This window comes from Nerophis ophidion, linkage group LG03, assembly GCF_033978795.1.
Source record: "Nerophis ophidion isolate RoL-2023_Sa linkage group LG03, RoL_Noph_v1.0, whole genome shotgun sequence".
NCBI lineage: Eukaryota > Metazoa > Chordata > Actinopteri > Syngnathiformes > Syngnathidae > Nerophis > Nerophis ophidion.
In genome coordinates this window covers 79,780,669-79,798,007 of record NC_084613.1, presented here as the reverse complement: position 1 = coordinate 79,798,007, position 17,339 = coordinate 79,780,669, and the positions used below count along the sequence as shown (strand labels likewise).

The window sequence follows — 17,339 nt, the reverse complement described above, 5'->3', positions numbered from 1 at the left end:
CCTCTTGTTTTATTCACATGGTTAACTTTACACTTAATCCTGCAACCAACTCTTAGAGTAGCATACACATCCCACGCAATCATCAAAGGTTACAATAAACCTGGCAACCTTAAGTCTTTTGTGGTGTCGTCTCCTTCCAGTCCTCACGTACATAACACTATCACTGCAGCCCTCCGCCAGTCGGGGCTTTACGGCACGGTGGCCCGACGGATGCCTCTTGTCGGGGCAAGACATATTAAAGCCCGCTTAGATTTCCCGGAAGACACATAAGTAATCTTGGTCTGATGAGACCAAGATGGAACTTTTTGGCTTTAATTCTAAGCGTTATGGGTGGAGAAAACCAGGCACTGCTCATCACCGATCTCAACAGTGATGGCAGCATCATGCTAAGGGGGTGTTTCTTCGCTGCTGGGACACGACGACTGGTTGCAATTCAAGGAAAAAGTAATGCGGCCAAGTAAAGAGACATCCTGGAAGAAAACCTGCCTTTAGCAACCAAAACCTAGCCGATGTTTCTTTGTTTGTTGTGAAGTTTTAATATCGAACAGAGCGGTCAAGCGAACATGTTTCTCTACCACATGTCAACCGGCAGGTTTCGGTGAGAAATTTGTGGAAATAAGTCGGCTCTTACCGGTGACATGAGCCGTCGAAGAAGCAGCTGCGACTTTCTTGGCTCCTCCATGGCTTCCATCAGAGACACTGGCGGTCACCACACCCCTCCGACTTTCAGGTATGACTATATAGTCTCACTAAAACACTAGTAACACAATAAGCAGACAAGGGACTTTCCAGAATTATCCTAGTAAATGTGTCTAATAACATCTGAATTGCTCTCACTGCCCTTGCCTTTTTTTTTTCTATTTTTAGTGCTTCACTCTAACTTTCCTCATCCAGAAATCTTTCATCCTCGCTCAAATTAATGGGGAAATCGTTGCATTCTCGGCTATGATTATAAACAATGTGAGGATGTGAGGAGCCCTACAACCCGTGACGTCACGCGCACATCGTCTGCTACTTCCGGTACAGGCAAGGCTTTTTTATTACCGACCAAAAGTTGCGAACTTTATCGTCGATGTTCTCTACTAAATCCTTTCAGCAAAAATATGGCAATATCGCGAAATGATCAAGTATGACACATAGAATGGACCTGCTATCCCCGTTTAAATAAGAAAATCTCATTTCAGTAGGTCTTTAAATTGATGTGAAAAAATTAGGACACCCCTCATGTAGCACTGCGCTCCAAAGCTGTATGCCACCCTCCAACACGTTACTACCCTACATTCCCCCGCAGTAGTCCTCCCTGATCCTGCTTTGTAACAAGTCCCCAGGTTCTCTCCTGCGCTAATCCCAGTCTCCTGGGTCCAGGCCACTTCTTTGCCTCTCACAATCCTGTTTCTGGTGTTCCGCGAGTGCAGCATCTCTTCCATGTTGTTCCCTTGGCTCGTCCTGCTGAGCTTCCTCCTCCAGAAGTAAGTCGCTTTAACAGCAACCTGCAGGGTTTTTTTTTTATTAAGCCCCAGCCGTTGGTGTGCCTCCTCCTATTTGGACACCTTCCACTGTGGTGCTTGGAGCTCTTCATCCATACTTTACCCTTTGGTGCCGTGTTCCAATCGTGTAGGGACACTCCTGACATTTTTGCTGATTGTTACAAGTCCTCCACAATTGTATCGACTCCCTGCGGTTTGGTGTCCTGCCCTTCTTGTAAGTCTGGAGTATTTTTATAAGTCGTGCCTTGCTTGATCCTCGCTGAAAAAGATTCATGCAAACCCATTCAAACTCAAACCTGTTTACCATATGTTCTAGACCAGGGGTCACCAACCTTTTTGAAACCAAGAGCTACTTCTTGGGTACTGATTAATGCGAAGGGCTACCAGTTTGATACACACTTAAATAAATTGGCAGAAACAACCAATTTGCTCAATTAACCTTTAATACATATATACATATATATATATATATATATATATATATATATATATATATATATATTTATATATATATATATATCAATTCCGTCGTACATTTATTTTCCTTTTACAGAATGTTATTTGTATAGAATAAATGATAAAAAAAAACACTTAATTGAACGGTTTAAAAGAGGAGAAAACACAAAAAAAATGAAAATTTAATTTTGAAACATAATTTATCTTCAATTTCGACTCTTTAAAATTCAAAATTCAACCGAAAAATAGAAGAGAAAAACTAGCTAATTCGAAAATTATTTGAAAAAATTCTAAATAAATTTATGGAACATCATTAGTAATTTTTCCTGATTAAGATTAATTTTAGAATTTTGATGACATGTTTTAAATAAGTTAAAATCCAATCTGTATTTTGTTAGAATATATAACAAATTGGACCAAGCTATATTTCTAATAAAGACGAATCATTATTTCTTCTAGATTTTTCAGAACAAAAATTTTAAAAGACATTCAAAAGGCTTTGAAATAAGATTTAAATTTGATTCTACAGATTTTCTAGATTTGCCAGAATATTTTTTTTTATGTTTTAATCATAATAAGTTTGAAGAAATATTTCACAAATATTCCTCGTCGAAAAAACTGAAGCTAAAATTAAGAATTAAAATAAAATGTATTTATTATTCTTTACAATAAAAAAAATACTTGAACATTGATTTAAATTGTCGGATAAGAAAAGGAAGGAATTTAAAAGGTAAAAAGGTATATGTGTTTAAAAATCCTAAAATCATTTTTAAGGTTGTATTTTTTCTCTAAAATTGTCTTTCTGAAAGTTCTAAGAAGCAAATTAAAAAATACATGAATTTATTTAAACAAGTGAAGACCAAGTCTTTAAAATATTTTCTTGGATTTTCAAATTCTATTTGAGTTTTGTCTCTCTTAGATTTAAAAATGTCGAGCAAAGCGAGACCAGCTTGCTAGTAAATAAATACAATTTCAAAAATAGAGGCAGCTCACTGGTAAGTGCTGCTATTTGAGCTATTTTTAGAACAGGCCAGCGGGCGACTCATCTGGTCCTTACGGGCGACCTGGTGTCCGCGGGCACCGCGTTGGTGACCGCTGTTCTAGACAATAAACCGAGACTTTTTCCCCAACGCTTTGAACCTTCCAGCTTATAAAACAGTGCAGCTGATTTATGGATTTATCTTGACTAACGACCATAGATCATCTACACCAGGGGTCGGCAACCATTACCACTGAAAGAGCCATTTTGACCTGTTTCACAAAATAAAGAAAACAATGGGAGCCACAAAACTCTTTTGAAATTTAAAATGAAATAACACTGCGTACAAAGTTTTTTTTTTGCCATGTGCTATGTATAAACCAGGGGTCTCAGACACGCGGCCCGCACCTTAATATGAAAATATAATGTTAGTGCGGCCTGCGAGTTTTAGATGACTGCCGCTTGACATCATCACATTTATCAACCCTACTGGGAGATTCCAGGATTTCAAAGCAGCTATTCTCTTAAATGTCTACTGATTTTCGCCTTTACAACAATAATAAGGGCGTGCTATGATGGCTAGGTGTTTAGCGCCCTCTACATATGTAACAAACAGCTTGCCAGCACAGTCACATTATGTATGTGGCTTCTGCAGACACACGTATGTGACTGCAAGGAATAGTTGTTCAACAGCCATACAGGTCACACTGAGGGTGCCCGTTTAAACAACTTTAACTCTCTCACTAATATGCGCCACACTGTGAAACAACACCAAACAAGAATGACGAACACACTTCGGTAGAACATCCGCACCGTAACACAACAGAACAAATACCCAGAATCCCATGCATCTCTAACTATTCCGGGCAACATTATACACCCCTACTACCACAAAACACACCCCTCCTCAACCCTGCCCACCTCAACCGACGCAATAAATAAAAAAAGTAGCCTCTGTTCATGCGCATAGCATGGATACAACGAATAGATGACTAAATTAATCGCCAACTATTTTTATAATCGATTTAATCGATTAGTTGTTGTAGCCCTAATTCGAAGTAACAAAGTGTTAATTTCGAGTTATTTGGTTAGGGTTAGGGTTAGAAGGTTAGGGCCAGGTTTAGAGAGTTAGGGTTAAAATAAGGCCATGCCGAATAAGGAATTAATACGAAGGTCCTGCAGTCCTGGGTTCAAATCCAGGCTCGGGATCTTTCTGTGTGGAGTTTGCATGTTCTCCCCGTGAATGCGTGGGTTCCCTCCGGGTACTCCGGCTTCCTCCCACTTCCAAAGACATGCACCTGGGGATAGGTTGATTGGCAACACTAAATTGACCCTAGTGTGTGAATGTTGTCTGTCTATCTGTGTTGGCCCTGCGATGCGGTGGCAACTTGTCCAGGGTGTACCCCGCCTTCCGCCCGATTGTAGCTGAGATAGGCGCCAGCGCCCCCCGCGACCCCAAAAGGGAATAAGCGGGAGAAAATGGATGGATGGATTAATAATGACAAGTTAAGAGTCAATATTTCACTAAATTGCACGTTAATAAGCAACTAATTAATGGTGCATATGTTCCCAATACTAAAGTGTTACCATGTTTTTTTACTGGTGCAAAAAATGAACCGTGCATGAACATCACCTTGTTCAAAGAACAAAACCAACACAGTGCATAAACTCACAACAAATTACTTCTGCTGTTACCGTATCCGTAGTATGTTGATGGGGAGAAGTTTTTTTTTTACATGATGAGTCGGGTGTGTCTTGACCTCCGCCGAACCCCTAGGGTTCGATCGAACCCAGGTTAAGAACCACTGCTCTAGGGTAAACAGTAGCAAAACTAGCCATACACCTTAGAGTCATATGACTTGGTATGTGACACATGCTAACCATTAGCATGTTTATGTTAGCATCCTAGCATGCTAACATTAAAGTGCATGCTTTTTGAGCTAATTTGGCCACCATTTACCCAAGAGTCATATAACTTGGTATGTATCACTTGTTAAAGGGGAACATTATCACCAAACCTATGTAAGCGTCAATATATACCTTGATGTTGCAGAAAAAAGACCATGTATTTTTTTAACCGATTTCCGAACTCTAAATGGGTGAATTTTGGCAAATTAAACGCCTTTCTGTTTATCGGTCTTTTAGTGATGACGTCAGAACGTGACGTCACCGAGGTAACACACCCGCCATTTTCATTTTCACATTACAAACACCGGGTCTCAGCTCTGTTATTTTCCGTTTTTTCGACTATTTTTTGGAACCTTGGAGACATCATGCCTCGTCGGTGTGTTGTCGGAGGGTGTAACAACACTAACAGGGAGGGATTCAAGTTGCACCACTGGCCCGAAGATGCAAAAGTGTCTGCCGCCAGACCCCCATTGAATCTACCAGAGTGTCTGCACATTTTACCGGCGATGCTAAGACAGACATGGCACAGAGATGTATGGATAACCTGCAGATGCATTTGCAACGTTTAAGTCAACGAAATCACAAAGTTGAGTTTTGTTGATGTTGTTGACTTCTGTGCTAATCAGACATATTTGGTCGCGGCATGACTGCCAGCTAATCAATGCTAACATGCTACGCTAATCGATGCTAACATGCTATTTACGCTAGCTGTATGTACATTTGAAACTAGATACCCACATTTAATGCGAAACAAACACTTACCAATCGACGGATTTAAGTTGCTCCAGTTTCACAAGAAGCGAAAGTCCTGAACGTTTGGTCCGCACATTTTACCGGCGATGCTAATAAGACAGCCATACTATGGCCGAATAGCGTCAATAGGTATTCGCTCAATAGCTTCAATTTCTTCTTCAATTTTGTTTTCGCTATCTGCCTCCATACTCCGACTATCTGTTTCAATACATGCGTAATCTGTTGAATCGCTTAAGCCGCTGAAATCCGAGTCTGAATCCGAGCTAATGTCGCTATATCTTGCTGTGGTAACCGCCATGTTGTTTGTATTGGCAGCACTGTATGACGTCACAGGGAAATGGATAGTGGTTTCGAAGCTAGCGAAAATAAGGCACTTTAAAGCTTTCTTTAGGGATATTCCGGGACCGGTAAAATTTTGAAAAAAACTTCAAAAAATACAACAAGCCACTGGGAACTGATTTTTATTGTTTTTAACCCTTTTGAAATTGTGATAATGTTCCCCTTTAACTGTTAGCGTGCTCACTTTAGTATGCTAGCATGCTAACCTTAAAATGCTACCTTTTTAGCTAACTTTAGTTTATTTTTCTCTATTCACACACATTACATACATCTACCCACACACCTTACAGTTGTATAATTTTGTATGTAACACATGCTAACTGTTAGTGTGCTCACTTTAACATGCTAGCACGCTAAAATTAAAGAGCTCGCTCCTTAATGTTAGTGGTTGGGGCGGGAGAAGGACTTTTTTTTTTCTTCTTTTTATTTAATCGATTGGTTTTTGTAGCCCTAATTCTAAGTAACAAAGTCTTAATTTAGAGTTATTTGGTTAGGGTTAGGGTTAGAGCCAGGGTTAGAGAGTTAGGGTTATAATAAGGCCATGCCGAATAAGGAATTAATACGTACTTAATAATGACAATTTAAGAGTCAACATGTCACTTATTTGCACATTAATAAGCAACTAATTAATGGTGGATATGTTGATTTAATAAGAAAAATAAAATAAAATAAAAAATAAATAGATAAAAAAAAATTAAAATTCATAAAAATTCATAAAAATTCATAAAAATTCATTAAAAAGTATTCTGCGGCCCGGTACCAATCGAGCCCGGTACCGGGCCACGACCCGGTGGTTGGGGACCACTGCTGTAGTGTGTTGCCCCCTAACTGATTCCAACTAGTTTCCGCCTCATTCCACACACCTTGTTATTCCTTTTTTTACATTTTTAAATCATTATCAGCGCCATTGGATGCCAAGACATCAGTGCCAGGGGGCGGGGGGAGGGGCGAGGTTTTAAATATGGAAATAGCTACATCCAAGAGTTGGGCTTGTTTTGTGTATTTCACAGAGCTGTGAAAACACGACGTGTTGTTGGCATCGCATTAGTCTTTTTAATCTCGTCTTTCTGACACGCGGCGTAAATATACTTATGCGCCTCGGTGCCGTCTTTTTGTAAACAAACAGCGGTGATCCGGCGCGGCCCGCCTGCCACCGTCAATCAAGATAACACCCCCCCCGCCCCCACATTTGGCCATACGGGCGAAACAACCGACCTGCACCAGGCCGGTGAGGTGCTCCAGCACGCCGTCCGCCGGAAGCTGCAGCAGGTGGTTGTTCCTCAGGTTGAGTCGAGCCAGGTTGACCCCGGAAAACACCCCCGGCGGGAGGCTCCGCAGGAGGTTGGCGTTGAGGAAGAGCAGCTGGAGGGACGGCATGGAGTCCAGGGTGCCGCGCTCCATCTCCCGGATCTCGTTGTACTCGAAGTAAAGGTACCTGAAAGCGCAGGAGGAGAAGGTCACGTTATTTGTCGTCGCCGCGTTTCCAAAATATTATGTTCGTAAGTGGGTTCGTTTAGTCCAGGGGTGTCCAAAGTGCGGCCCGGGGGTCATTTTTTAACGGACACACGGCACAAAATACGATCGAAAAAAATTTCAAACGTAAAAAGTGATATAAAGGAGCAAACGGGTGAAATGTAACAAGAAAATGTTGCAATGTTTACTCTAATAACACAAAGCTGCCATGCAGGCTGTTTCTTTCTTCAAAAAATAATAATGAATCAAAATTAAAGGGGAACATTATCACCAGACCTATGTAAGCGTCAATATATACCTTGACGGTGCAGAAAAAAGACCATCTATTTTTTTAACCGATTTCCGAACTCTAAATGGGTGAATTTTGGCGAATTAAACGCCTTTCTGTTTATCGCGCTGGAGGCGATGACGTCAGAATGTGACGTCGCCGAGGTAACACACCCGCCATTTTCATTTTCAACACATTACAAACACCGGGTCACAACTCTGTTATTTTCCGTTTTTTTGACTATTTTTTGGAACCTTGGAGACATCATGCCTCGACGGTGTGTTGTCGGAGGGTGTAACAACACTAACAGGGAGGGATTCAAGTTGCACCACTGGCCCGAAGATGCGAAAGTGGCAAGAAATCTGCCGCCAGACCCCCATTGAATGTGCCAGAGTGTCTCCACATTTTACCGGCGATGCTAAGGCAGACATGGCACAGAGATGTATGGATAACCTGCAAATGCATTTGCAACAATAGTCAACAAAATCACAAAGGTGAGTTTTGTTGAAGTTGACTGCCAGCTAATCGATGCTAACATGCTACGCCAATCGATGCTAACATGCTATTTACCGGCGGTGCTAAAGCAGACATGGTACAGAGATGTATGGATAACCTGGAGATGCATTTGCAACTATATTACGTTTCCTTCCACCCACATTTAACGCGAAAAAAACACTTACCAATCGACGGATTTAAGTCGCTCCAGTGTCAAAAGATGCGAAAGTCCTGATCGTTTGGTCCGCACATTTTACCGGCGATGCTAACGCAGCTATTCGGCCATGCTATGGCTATGAATAGCGTCAATAGCTATTCGCTCAATAGCTTCAGTTTCTTCTTCAATACTTTCATACTCCAACCATCTGTTTCAATACATGCGTAATCTGTTGAATCGCTTAAGTCGCTGAAATCCGAGTTTGAATCCGAGCTAATGTCGCTATATCTTGCTGTGGTATTCCCATTGTTTGTTTACATTGGCAGCACTGTATGACGTCACAGGGAAATGGCCAGTGTCTTGGCAGAGAGACGAAAATAAGGCACTTTAAAGCTTTATTTAGGGATATTCCGAGACCGGTAAAATTTTGAAAAAAACTTCAAAAAATACAACAAGCCACTGGGAACTGATTTTTATTGTTTTTAACCCTTTTGAAATTGTGATAATGTTCCCCTTTAAGATTCAGAAACCTAATTGCTACTATTAAACATTTAATAGCCACATTAACAATAGTAGAGAACTGACGAGAAAGGAGCAGACGGAAAATTAATGGGGAGAGGTTTAAATTTGATTTTTCTCTAAGGCTATATTCATCTGCTTTTTTTGAGAATTGTTATACATTCTCAATATTTTGACTGCCAGCTAATCGATGCTAACATGCTACACCAATTGATGCTAACATGCTATTTACCGGCGGTGCTAAAGCAGACATGGCACAGAGATGTATGGATAACCTGCAGATGCATTTGCAACGATAGTCAACGAAATCGCAAAGGTGAGTTTTGTTGATGTTGACTGCCAGCTAATCGATGCTAACATGCTACGCTAATCGATACTAACATGCTATTTACCGGCGGTGCTAAAGCAGACATGGCACAGAGATGTATGGATAACCTGTAGATGCATTTCCAACTATATTACGTTTCCTTCCACCCACATTTAACGCGAAAAAAACACTTACCAATCGACGGATTTAAGTTGCTACTGTGTCAAAAGATGCGAAAGTCCTGATCGTTTGGTCCGCAGATTTTACCGGCGATGCTAACGCAGCTATTCGGCCATGCTATGACTATGAATTCGCTCAATAGCTTCAGTTTCTTCTTCAATACTTTCATACTCCAACCATCTGTTTCAATACATGCATAATCTGTTGAATCGCTTAAGTCGCTGAAATCCGAGTTTGAATCCGAGCTAATGTCACTATATCTTGCTGTGGTATTCCCATTGTTTGTTTACCTCGGCAGCACTGTATGACGTCACAGGGAAATGGCCAGTGTCTTCGCAGAGAGTGAAAATAAGGCACTTTAAAGCTTTATTTAGGGATATTCCGAGACCGGTAAAATTTTGAAAAAAATTTCAAAAGATACAACAAGCCACTGGGAACTGATTTTTATTGTTTCTAACCCTTTTGAAATTGTGATAATGTTCCCCTTTAATATCATTATGAATTATTGATCTATTCAAGGCTCCAATTACGTCACGTTAAATTTTCCACTTTGACATATTTTGGGGGAAAATGTTGCATATTTTGTGTTTGCCATATAAAAAACTGAGCTTTTTTTTTAAAAAAGGGTGTCAGTGTTTGTTGTAGACCAGGGGTCGGCAACCTTTGGCACTCAAAGAGCCATTTTGACCCGTTTCACAAAATAAAGAAAATAATGGGAGCCACAAGACTCTTGAAAATTTTAATGAAATAACACTGTATGCAGAGTTTTTTTTTGGCTTTGTGCTATGTATAAACCAGGGGTCTCAGACACGTGGCCCGCAATTAAATATGAAGATTTGATGTTAGTGCGGCCAGTGAGTTTTATATGAATGCCGCTTATTAGCATCACGCATGCAATTCCTCCCGATTTGTCCGGGAGATTCGCGGGTTACAGAGTCTGCAGAGTAAAACCCAATCAACAAATATAAGGGCGTGCTACGATGGCACTATCTTTAATACCCTCCACATATTGTACAAACAGCTTACCAATCAGGGGTCGTGTTGTATGTGGCTTCTGCAGACGCAGAGATGTGACTGCAAGGGTTGTGATATAAACAACTTGAACACTGTTAAAAATATGCGCCACACTGTGAACTCACACCAAAAAAGAATGACGAACACATTTTGGGAAAACATCCGCACCGTAACACAACATAAAAAATACCCAGAATCCCATGCGCCCCTGACTCTTCCAGGCTACATTATACACCCCGCTAGCACCAACCCCCCGAGTCTGTTGAAGTGGGCGGGGTTGGGGAAGGGGCTGTTGAATAAGAACGCCTTGCACACGCTTAAGGATTGTAATAGAGGTTTTACACAATACACGACCGGCCGGCACGCACATAGAGTTGCGTAACAGCGGGCACAACTACATGTATTTGAAGATGATATAGGTATTGCCATCACGGCCCACCCTTAATGTTGTTGTCCGAGTGAAAATCGCAGTATGCAAACCTTAGACAATTATGGGAAAGGCACTGAGGTCAGAAATCTCCCGGTAAATTCGGCAATTTTACAGCTGAGCCACACCATAGTGATCAAAGAGCCGCATGTGGCTCCGGAGCCGCAAGTTGCCGACCCCTGTTGTAGACGAACTCGAAGATGCAGAAATGTAGGCAGGCATGGAGTGAGAAAAAATGATTTAATAAAAATACTAAAACTAGATCAAACCAAAGGGTTACAACAAAAAGCGCGCACGTGGGCGGATAACAAACAAAAAGGCCTAGCGTGGAAGCTAGCAGGTATCGAGCAAGAAACAGAAGTCGTACTTCTAATATGAAAACAAACTTGTAAGCAGGGAACAAAAGACAATAAGCTACAAACCTCTATCAAATATAGCTTAACGCAACGCTGCATTGACACGATATGATACAAACACGACACGACAGGTAACAACGACAAGAGCGACAATACGGAAGTCATCGACAAGACAAATCAATAATCCAGCACTGACTGGAAGACAAAGCAGATACAAATAGGAGCGGGCTGATTGACACCAGGTGTGGCCAGGTTTAACAAAGCATTCAGGGAGACAAACAGGAAGCCGAACCAAAATAAGAGTGCTGACAGGAACTAAGGACAGGAAATACTAAACACACAGAGGAAAAACTAAAACACAAACAGTCAGTGGCAAGCCTGACAAAGGACCTAAAATGAACAAACAAAAAACTTAAACAACAATAAAACTTATAATTGACGGAAAGATCTGAAGTTAATCTCAAGATTATTGTGTTAAAAGTAAATAGTAAAACAAATGTATAATATATTTTTTAACACTTTAATGAGTAGGACCCTTTTGGATTCCCAATAATGTTAGTGTGATTTGTTTTTAAGTGTCATTGCTCAAAAAAGAATAATGAATTAAAATCAATGGTGTTATTAGTTATTGACTTTTTAAAGGCTCCAATTATTATATAAAATCTCAAATATTCCACTTAAAAAAATATTGGGTGATAATATTGCATATTTTGTGTTTTTTTTCCATCAACAAACAGGGTTTTCTTTGACAAAAAGAGCATACAACTTAAATCTTTAAAATCATGATATTGAACATGGAGGTAATGTTGATCTGTGGATTTAAAACTTGAATAATAATAAAACAAAATACTGAATAATGACAAATGTTTAATATTTTTTTGGATCAAAACCCTTTGGGGTCCCCGGGATCAATCCTGAGTGGAGACCTAAATGTATATTGGTTATACATATATTGTATTGGTTTTTAAAATAAAAGGCCCCAGCTTGCTTTGATTTTTCAGTCTGCGGCCCTAAGTGGAAAAAGTTTGGACACCCCTGGTATAGTCAGAGCAGCGGCAGGTAAATTGCCACTCTTGCCTCTCAGCATTATAATTACACAAATGGATATTTATGTAAATCAGTCATACAGGAATTTGTTTTTCATTGCCTTTTTGTTCGGGGCTGATTAGTGGATAGGTATCACGATACCGCTCCGTGTGCGGCGTGATCAACGTGTCGGATTGAGGGAGTGATGAATCTTTCAGCTGGCTTATTAATAATAAAAATCAGTGTGTAGAGTAAATCGAGACACTTTTTTATTTATTTATTTTTTTTTTGCTCCTCGCACACCATCGCTGGAACGAGGTCTGGCCTAAATTAATTAGCGCTGGCTCGTGTTACGAGGTCTTTTTTTTTTAGTTTTGTTTTAATATTCAAGGTCCCGACTTGGGATGTCGGCGTGCTGGTGTGTGACCAAACTCACAGAGTCAACCAAGTTACGTCGCAGCACACGTTTGCAGAGTGCTTCTGTCATATAGACAATCTTTGACTGGAGTTTTGCAGTCGGTTCTGAAAAACGGCTTGTTTTTGCGGTTGGTTTCTGAAAATAACAGAGGACTTCTCTCATATAGAGGATCTTTGGCGTTTTTTTGACGGTTGGTTATAAACAGCAGAATACTTCTGTAATATAGAAAGTCTTTGAGTAACGTGAGTGCTGTTGTCATAGAGAGGATCTTTGACTAGCATTTTTGCTATGGTTCTGTAAAAACAGCAGAGTGCTGTTGTCATAGAGAGGATCTTTGACTAGCATTTTTGAAGTTTGTTCTGTAAAAATAGCAAAGTCTTGTTGTCATAGAGATGATCTTTGACTAGCTTTTTTGCAGTTGGTTCTGTAAAAAAAAGCAAAGTGCTGTTGTCATAAAGAGGATCTTTGACTAGCGTTTTTGCAGTTGGTTCTGTGAAAACAGCAAAGTGCTGTTGTCATTGAGAGGATCTTTGACTAGCGTTTTTGCAATGGTTCTGTAAAAACAGCAGAGTGTTGTTATCATAGAGAGGATCTTTGACTAGCAGTTTTGCAGTTGGTTCTGAAAAAATAGCAAAGTGCTGTTGTCATAGAGAGGGTCTTTGACTAGCGTTTTTGCAGTTGGTTCTGTAAAAATAGCAAAGTGCTGTTGTCATAGAGATGATCTTTGACTAGCATTTTTGCAGCTGGTTCTGTGAAAATAGCAAAGTGCTGTTGTCATTGAGAGGATCTTTGACTAGTGTTTTTGCTGTTGGTTCTGTAAAAACAGCAGAGTGCTTTTGTCATAGAGAGGATCTTTGACTAGCATTTTTGCTATGGTTCTGTAAAAACAGCAGAGTGCTGTTGTCATAGAGAGGATCTTTGACTAGCATTTTTGCAGTTGGTTCTGTAAAAACAGCAGAGTGCTGTTGTCATAGAGAGGATCTTTGACTAGCATTTTTGAAGTTTGTTCTGTAAAAATAGCAAAGTCTTGTTGTCATAGAGATGATCTTTGACTAGCTTTTTTGCAGTTGGTTCTGTAAAAAAAGCAAACTGCTGTTGTCATAAAGAGGATCTTTGACTAGCGTTTTTGCAGTTGGTTCTGTGAAAACAGCAAAGTGCTGTTGTCATTGAGAGGATCTTTGACTAGCGTTTTTGCAATGGTTCTGTAAAACAGCAGAGTGGTGTTGTCATAGAGAGGATCTTTGACTAGCAGTTTTGCAGTTGGTTCTGAAAAAATAGCAAAGTGCTGTTGTCATAGAGAGGGTCTTTGACTAGCGTTTTTGCAGTTGGTTCTGTAAAAATAGCAAAGTGCTGTTGTCATAGAGATGATCTTTGACTAGCATTTTTGCAGCTGGTTCTGTGAAAATAGCAAAGTGCTGTTGTCATTGAGAGGATCTTTGACTAGCGTTTTTGCAGTTGGTTCTGTGAAAACAGCAAAGTGCTGTTGTCATTGAGAGGATCTTTGACTAGCGTTTTTGCAATGGTTCTGTAAAACAGCAGAGTGGTGTTGTCATAGAGAGGATCTTTGACTAGCAGTTTTGCAGTTGGTTCTGAAAAAATAGCAAAGTGCTGTTGTCATAGAGAGGGTCTTTGACTAGCGTTTTTGCAGTTGGTTCTGTAAAAACAGCAGAGTGCTGTTGTCATAGAGAGGATCTTTGACTAGCATTTTTGAAGTTTGTTCTGTAAAAATAGCAAAGTCTTGTTGTCATAGAGATGATCTTTGACTAGCTTTTTTGCAGTTGGTTCTGTAAAAAAAGCAAACTGCTGTTGTCATAAAGAGGATCTTTGACTAGCGTTTTTGCAGTTGGTTCTGTGAAAACAGCAAAGTGCTGTTGTCATTGAGAGGATCTTTGACTAGCGTTTTTGCAATGGTTCTGTAAAACAGCAGAGTGGTGTTGTCATAGAGAGGATCTTTGACTAGCAGTTTTGCAGTTGGTTCTGAAAAAATAGCAAAGTGCTGTTGTCATAGAGAGGGTCTTTGACTAGCGTTTTTGCAGTTGGTTCTGTAAAAATAGCAAAGTGCTGTTGTCATAGAGATGATCTTTGACTAGCATTTTTGCAGCTGGTTCTGTGAAAATAGCAAAGTGCTGTTGTCATTGAGAGGATCTTTGACTAGCGTTTTTGCAGTTGGTTCTGTGAAAACAGCAAAGTGCTGTTGTCATTGAGAGGATCTTTGACTAGCGTTTTTGCAATGGTTCTGTAAAACAGCAGAGTGGTGTTGTCATAGAGAGGATCTTTGACTAGCAGTTTTGCAGTTGGTTCTGAAAAAATAGCAAAGTGCTGTTGTCATAGAGAGGGTCTTTGACTAGCGTTTTTGCAGTTGGTTCTGTAAAAATAGCAAAGTGCTGTTGTCATAGAGATGATCTTTGACTAGCATTTTTGCAGCTGGTTCTGTGAAAATAGCAAAGTGCTGTTGTCATTGAGAGGATCTTTGACTAGCGTTTTTGCAATGGTTCTGTAAAAATGGCAAAGTGCTGTTGTCATTGAGAGGATCTTTGACTAGCGTTTTTGCTGTTGGTTCTGTAAAAATGGCAAAGTGCTGTTGTCATAGAGTGGATCTTTGACTAGTGTTTTTGCAATGGTTCTGTAAAAACAGCAGAGTGATGTTGTCATAGAGAGGATCTTTGACTAGCATTTTTGCAGTTGGTTCTGTAAAAATAGCAAAGTGCTGTTGTCATTGAGAGGATCTTTGACTAGCATTTTTGCAGTTGGTTCTGTAAAAATAACAGAATGCTGTTGTTATATAGATGATCTTTGACTTGTGATTTTTGCTGTAGGTTTTCAAAATTAGCAGAGCGCTTCTGTCATATAGACGATATTTGACTGGCGTTTTGCAGTCGGTTCTGAAAAACGGCATTGTTTTTGCGGTTGGTTTCTGAAAATAACAGAACTTCTCTCATATAGAGGATCTTTGGTGTTTTTTTTGATGGTTGGTTAAAAACAGCAGAATGCTTCTGTCATACAGAAAGTCTGAGTACCGTGAGTGCTATTGTCATAGAGAGGATCTTTGACTAGCATTTTTGAAGTTGGTCTCGTAAAAATAGCAAAGTGCTTTTGTCATACAGAGAATCTTTGACTAGTATTTTTGCAGTTGGTTTTGTAAAAACAGCAGAGTGTTGATGTCATTGAGAGGATCTTTGACTAGCATTTTTGCAGTTGGTTCTGTAAAAACAGCAGTGTTGATGTCATTGAGAGGATCTTTGACTAGCATTTTTGCAGTTGGTCTCGTAAAAATAGCAAAGTGCTGTTGTCATACAGAGGATCTTTGACTAGCATTTTTGAAGTTTGTTCTGTCAAAATAGCAAAGTGCTGTTGTCATAGAGATCATCTTTGACCAGCATTTTTGCAGTTGGTTCTGTAAAAATAGCAAAGTGCTGTTGTCATAAAGAGGATCTTTGACTGGCGTTTTTTGCAGTTGGTTCTGTAAAAATAACAAAGTGCTGTTGTCATAGAGAGGATCTTTGACTAGCGTTTCTGCAGTTGGTTTTGTAAAAACAGCAGAGTGGTGTTGTCATACAGAGGATCTTTGACTAGCGTTTCTGCAGTTGGTTCTGTAAAAATAGCAAAGTGCTGTTGTCATAGATATGATCTTGTGTTTGTGTTAGCACATTTGCTAATACTTAATAACGTTACAATATGCATGAAAACACTACTATGGACGTCACACATGGGACAGCTTAGTAAGTATTAATTGTTTTAGTTGTATTGTAGAACTTACAAACAGCAGAAACTTAAGAACAGAAACGCTACGGCGCAAAACCGAAAGTACATTTTCAACAAGCTTGTTCAAAAGCAGGTTTAGCGCCTTAGCACTAGAGATGGCTTTTTTGCCAATATCCGATATTGTCCAACTCTTAATTACCGATTTCGATATCAACCGATACCGATATAAACAGTCGTGGAAAAAACACATTATTTTGCCTAATTTATTTTTGATGCCCCGCTGGATGGATTAAACAATGTAACAAGGTTTTCCAAAATAAATCAACTGAAGTTATGGAAAAAAAATGCCAACATGGCACTGGCATATTTATTATTGAAGTCACAAAGTACATTATTTTTTTTAACATGCCTCAAAACAGCAGCTTGGAATTTGGGATATGCTCTCCCTGAGAGAGTATGAGGCGGTTGATGTGGGCGGGGTTTGGGGGGCGGGGTCTAGCAGGTGGTGTATATTATAGCATCCCGGAAGAGTAGGTGATGCAAAGTGTTCTGGGTATTTGTTCTGTTGTGTTAATGTTGTGTTACGGTGCGGTGTTTGTCATTCTTGTTTGGTGTGGGTTCACTGTGTGAAACATATTTGTAACAGTGTTAAAGTTGTTAATACGGTTACCCTCAGTGTGACCTGTATGGCTGTTGACCAAGTATGCGTGCATTATTTTGTGACTGGGCCGTTACGCAAAGGCAGTTCCTTTAAGGTTAATTGGCGCTCTGTACTTCTCTCTACGTTAGTGTACACAGCGGCGTTTTAAAAAGTCATACATTTTACTTTTTGAAACTGATACTGATAATTTTGTAACCGATCATTTCCGATATAACATTCTATTGCATTTATTGGCCGATAATATCAGCTGTCCGAAATTATCGGACATCCCTACTTAGCACAAACAATAACACACCTTTTCAGTGTCGGTGTAATATGAAAACTATTTGTTGAATACAAAAACAATATTAAAAAAAAATCCATACATTAGCCGCACAATTCAAAGCGTTGGAAAACAGTGGCGGCTTATAGTCT

General features: G+C 39.9%; 1 protein-coding gene across 1 annotated transcript in view; it reads right to left on the bottom strand.

The window, feature by feature from the left end:
- Positions 1 to 17,339, bottom strand: part of LOC133550096 (SLIT and NTRK-like protein 3) — a 162,045-nt gene that overhangs the window by 54,723 nt on the left and 89,983 nt on the right. Inside the window, exon 6 of the mRNA XM_061896168.1 lies at positions 7,138 to 7,357. Coding sequence (XP_061752152.1) covers positions 7,138 to 7,357 — 220 coding nt within the window. The remainder of the gene's footprint in view (positions 1 to 7,137; positions 7,358 to 17,339) is intronic.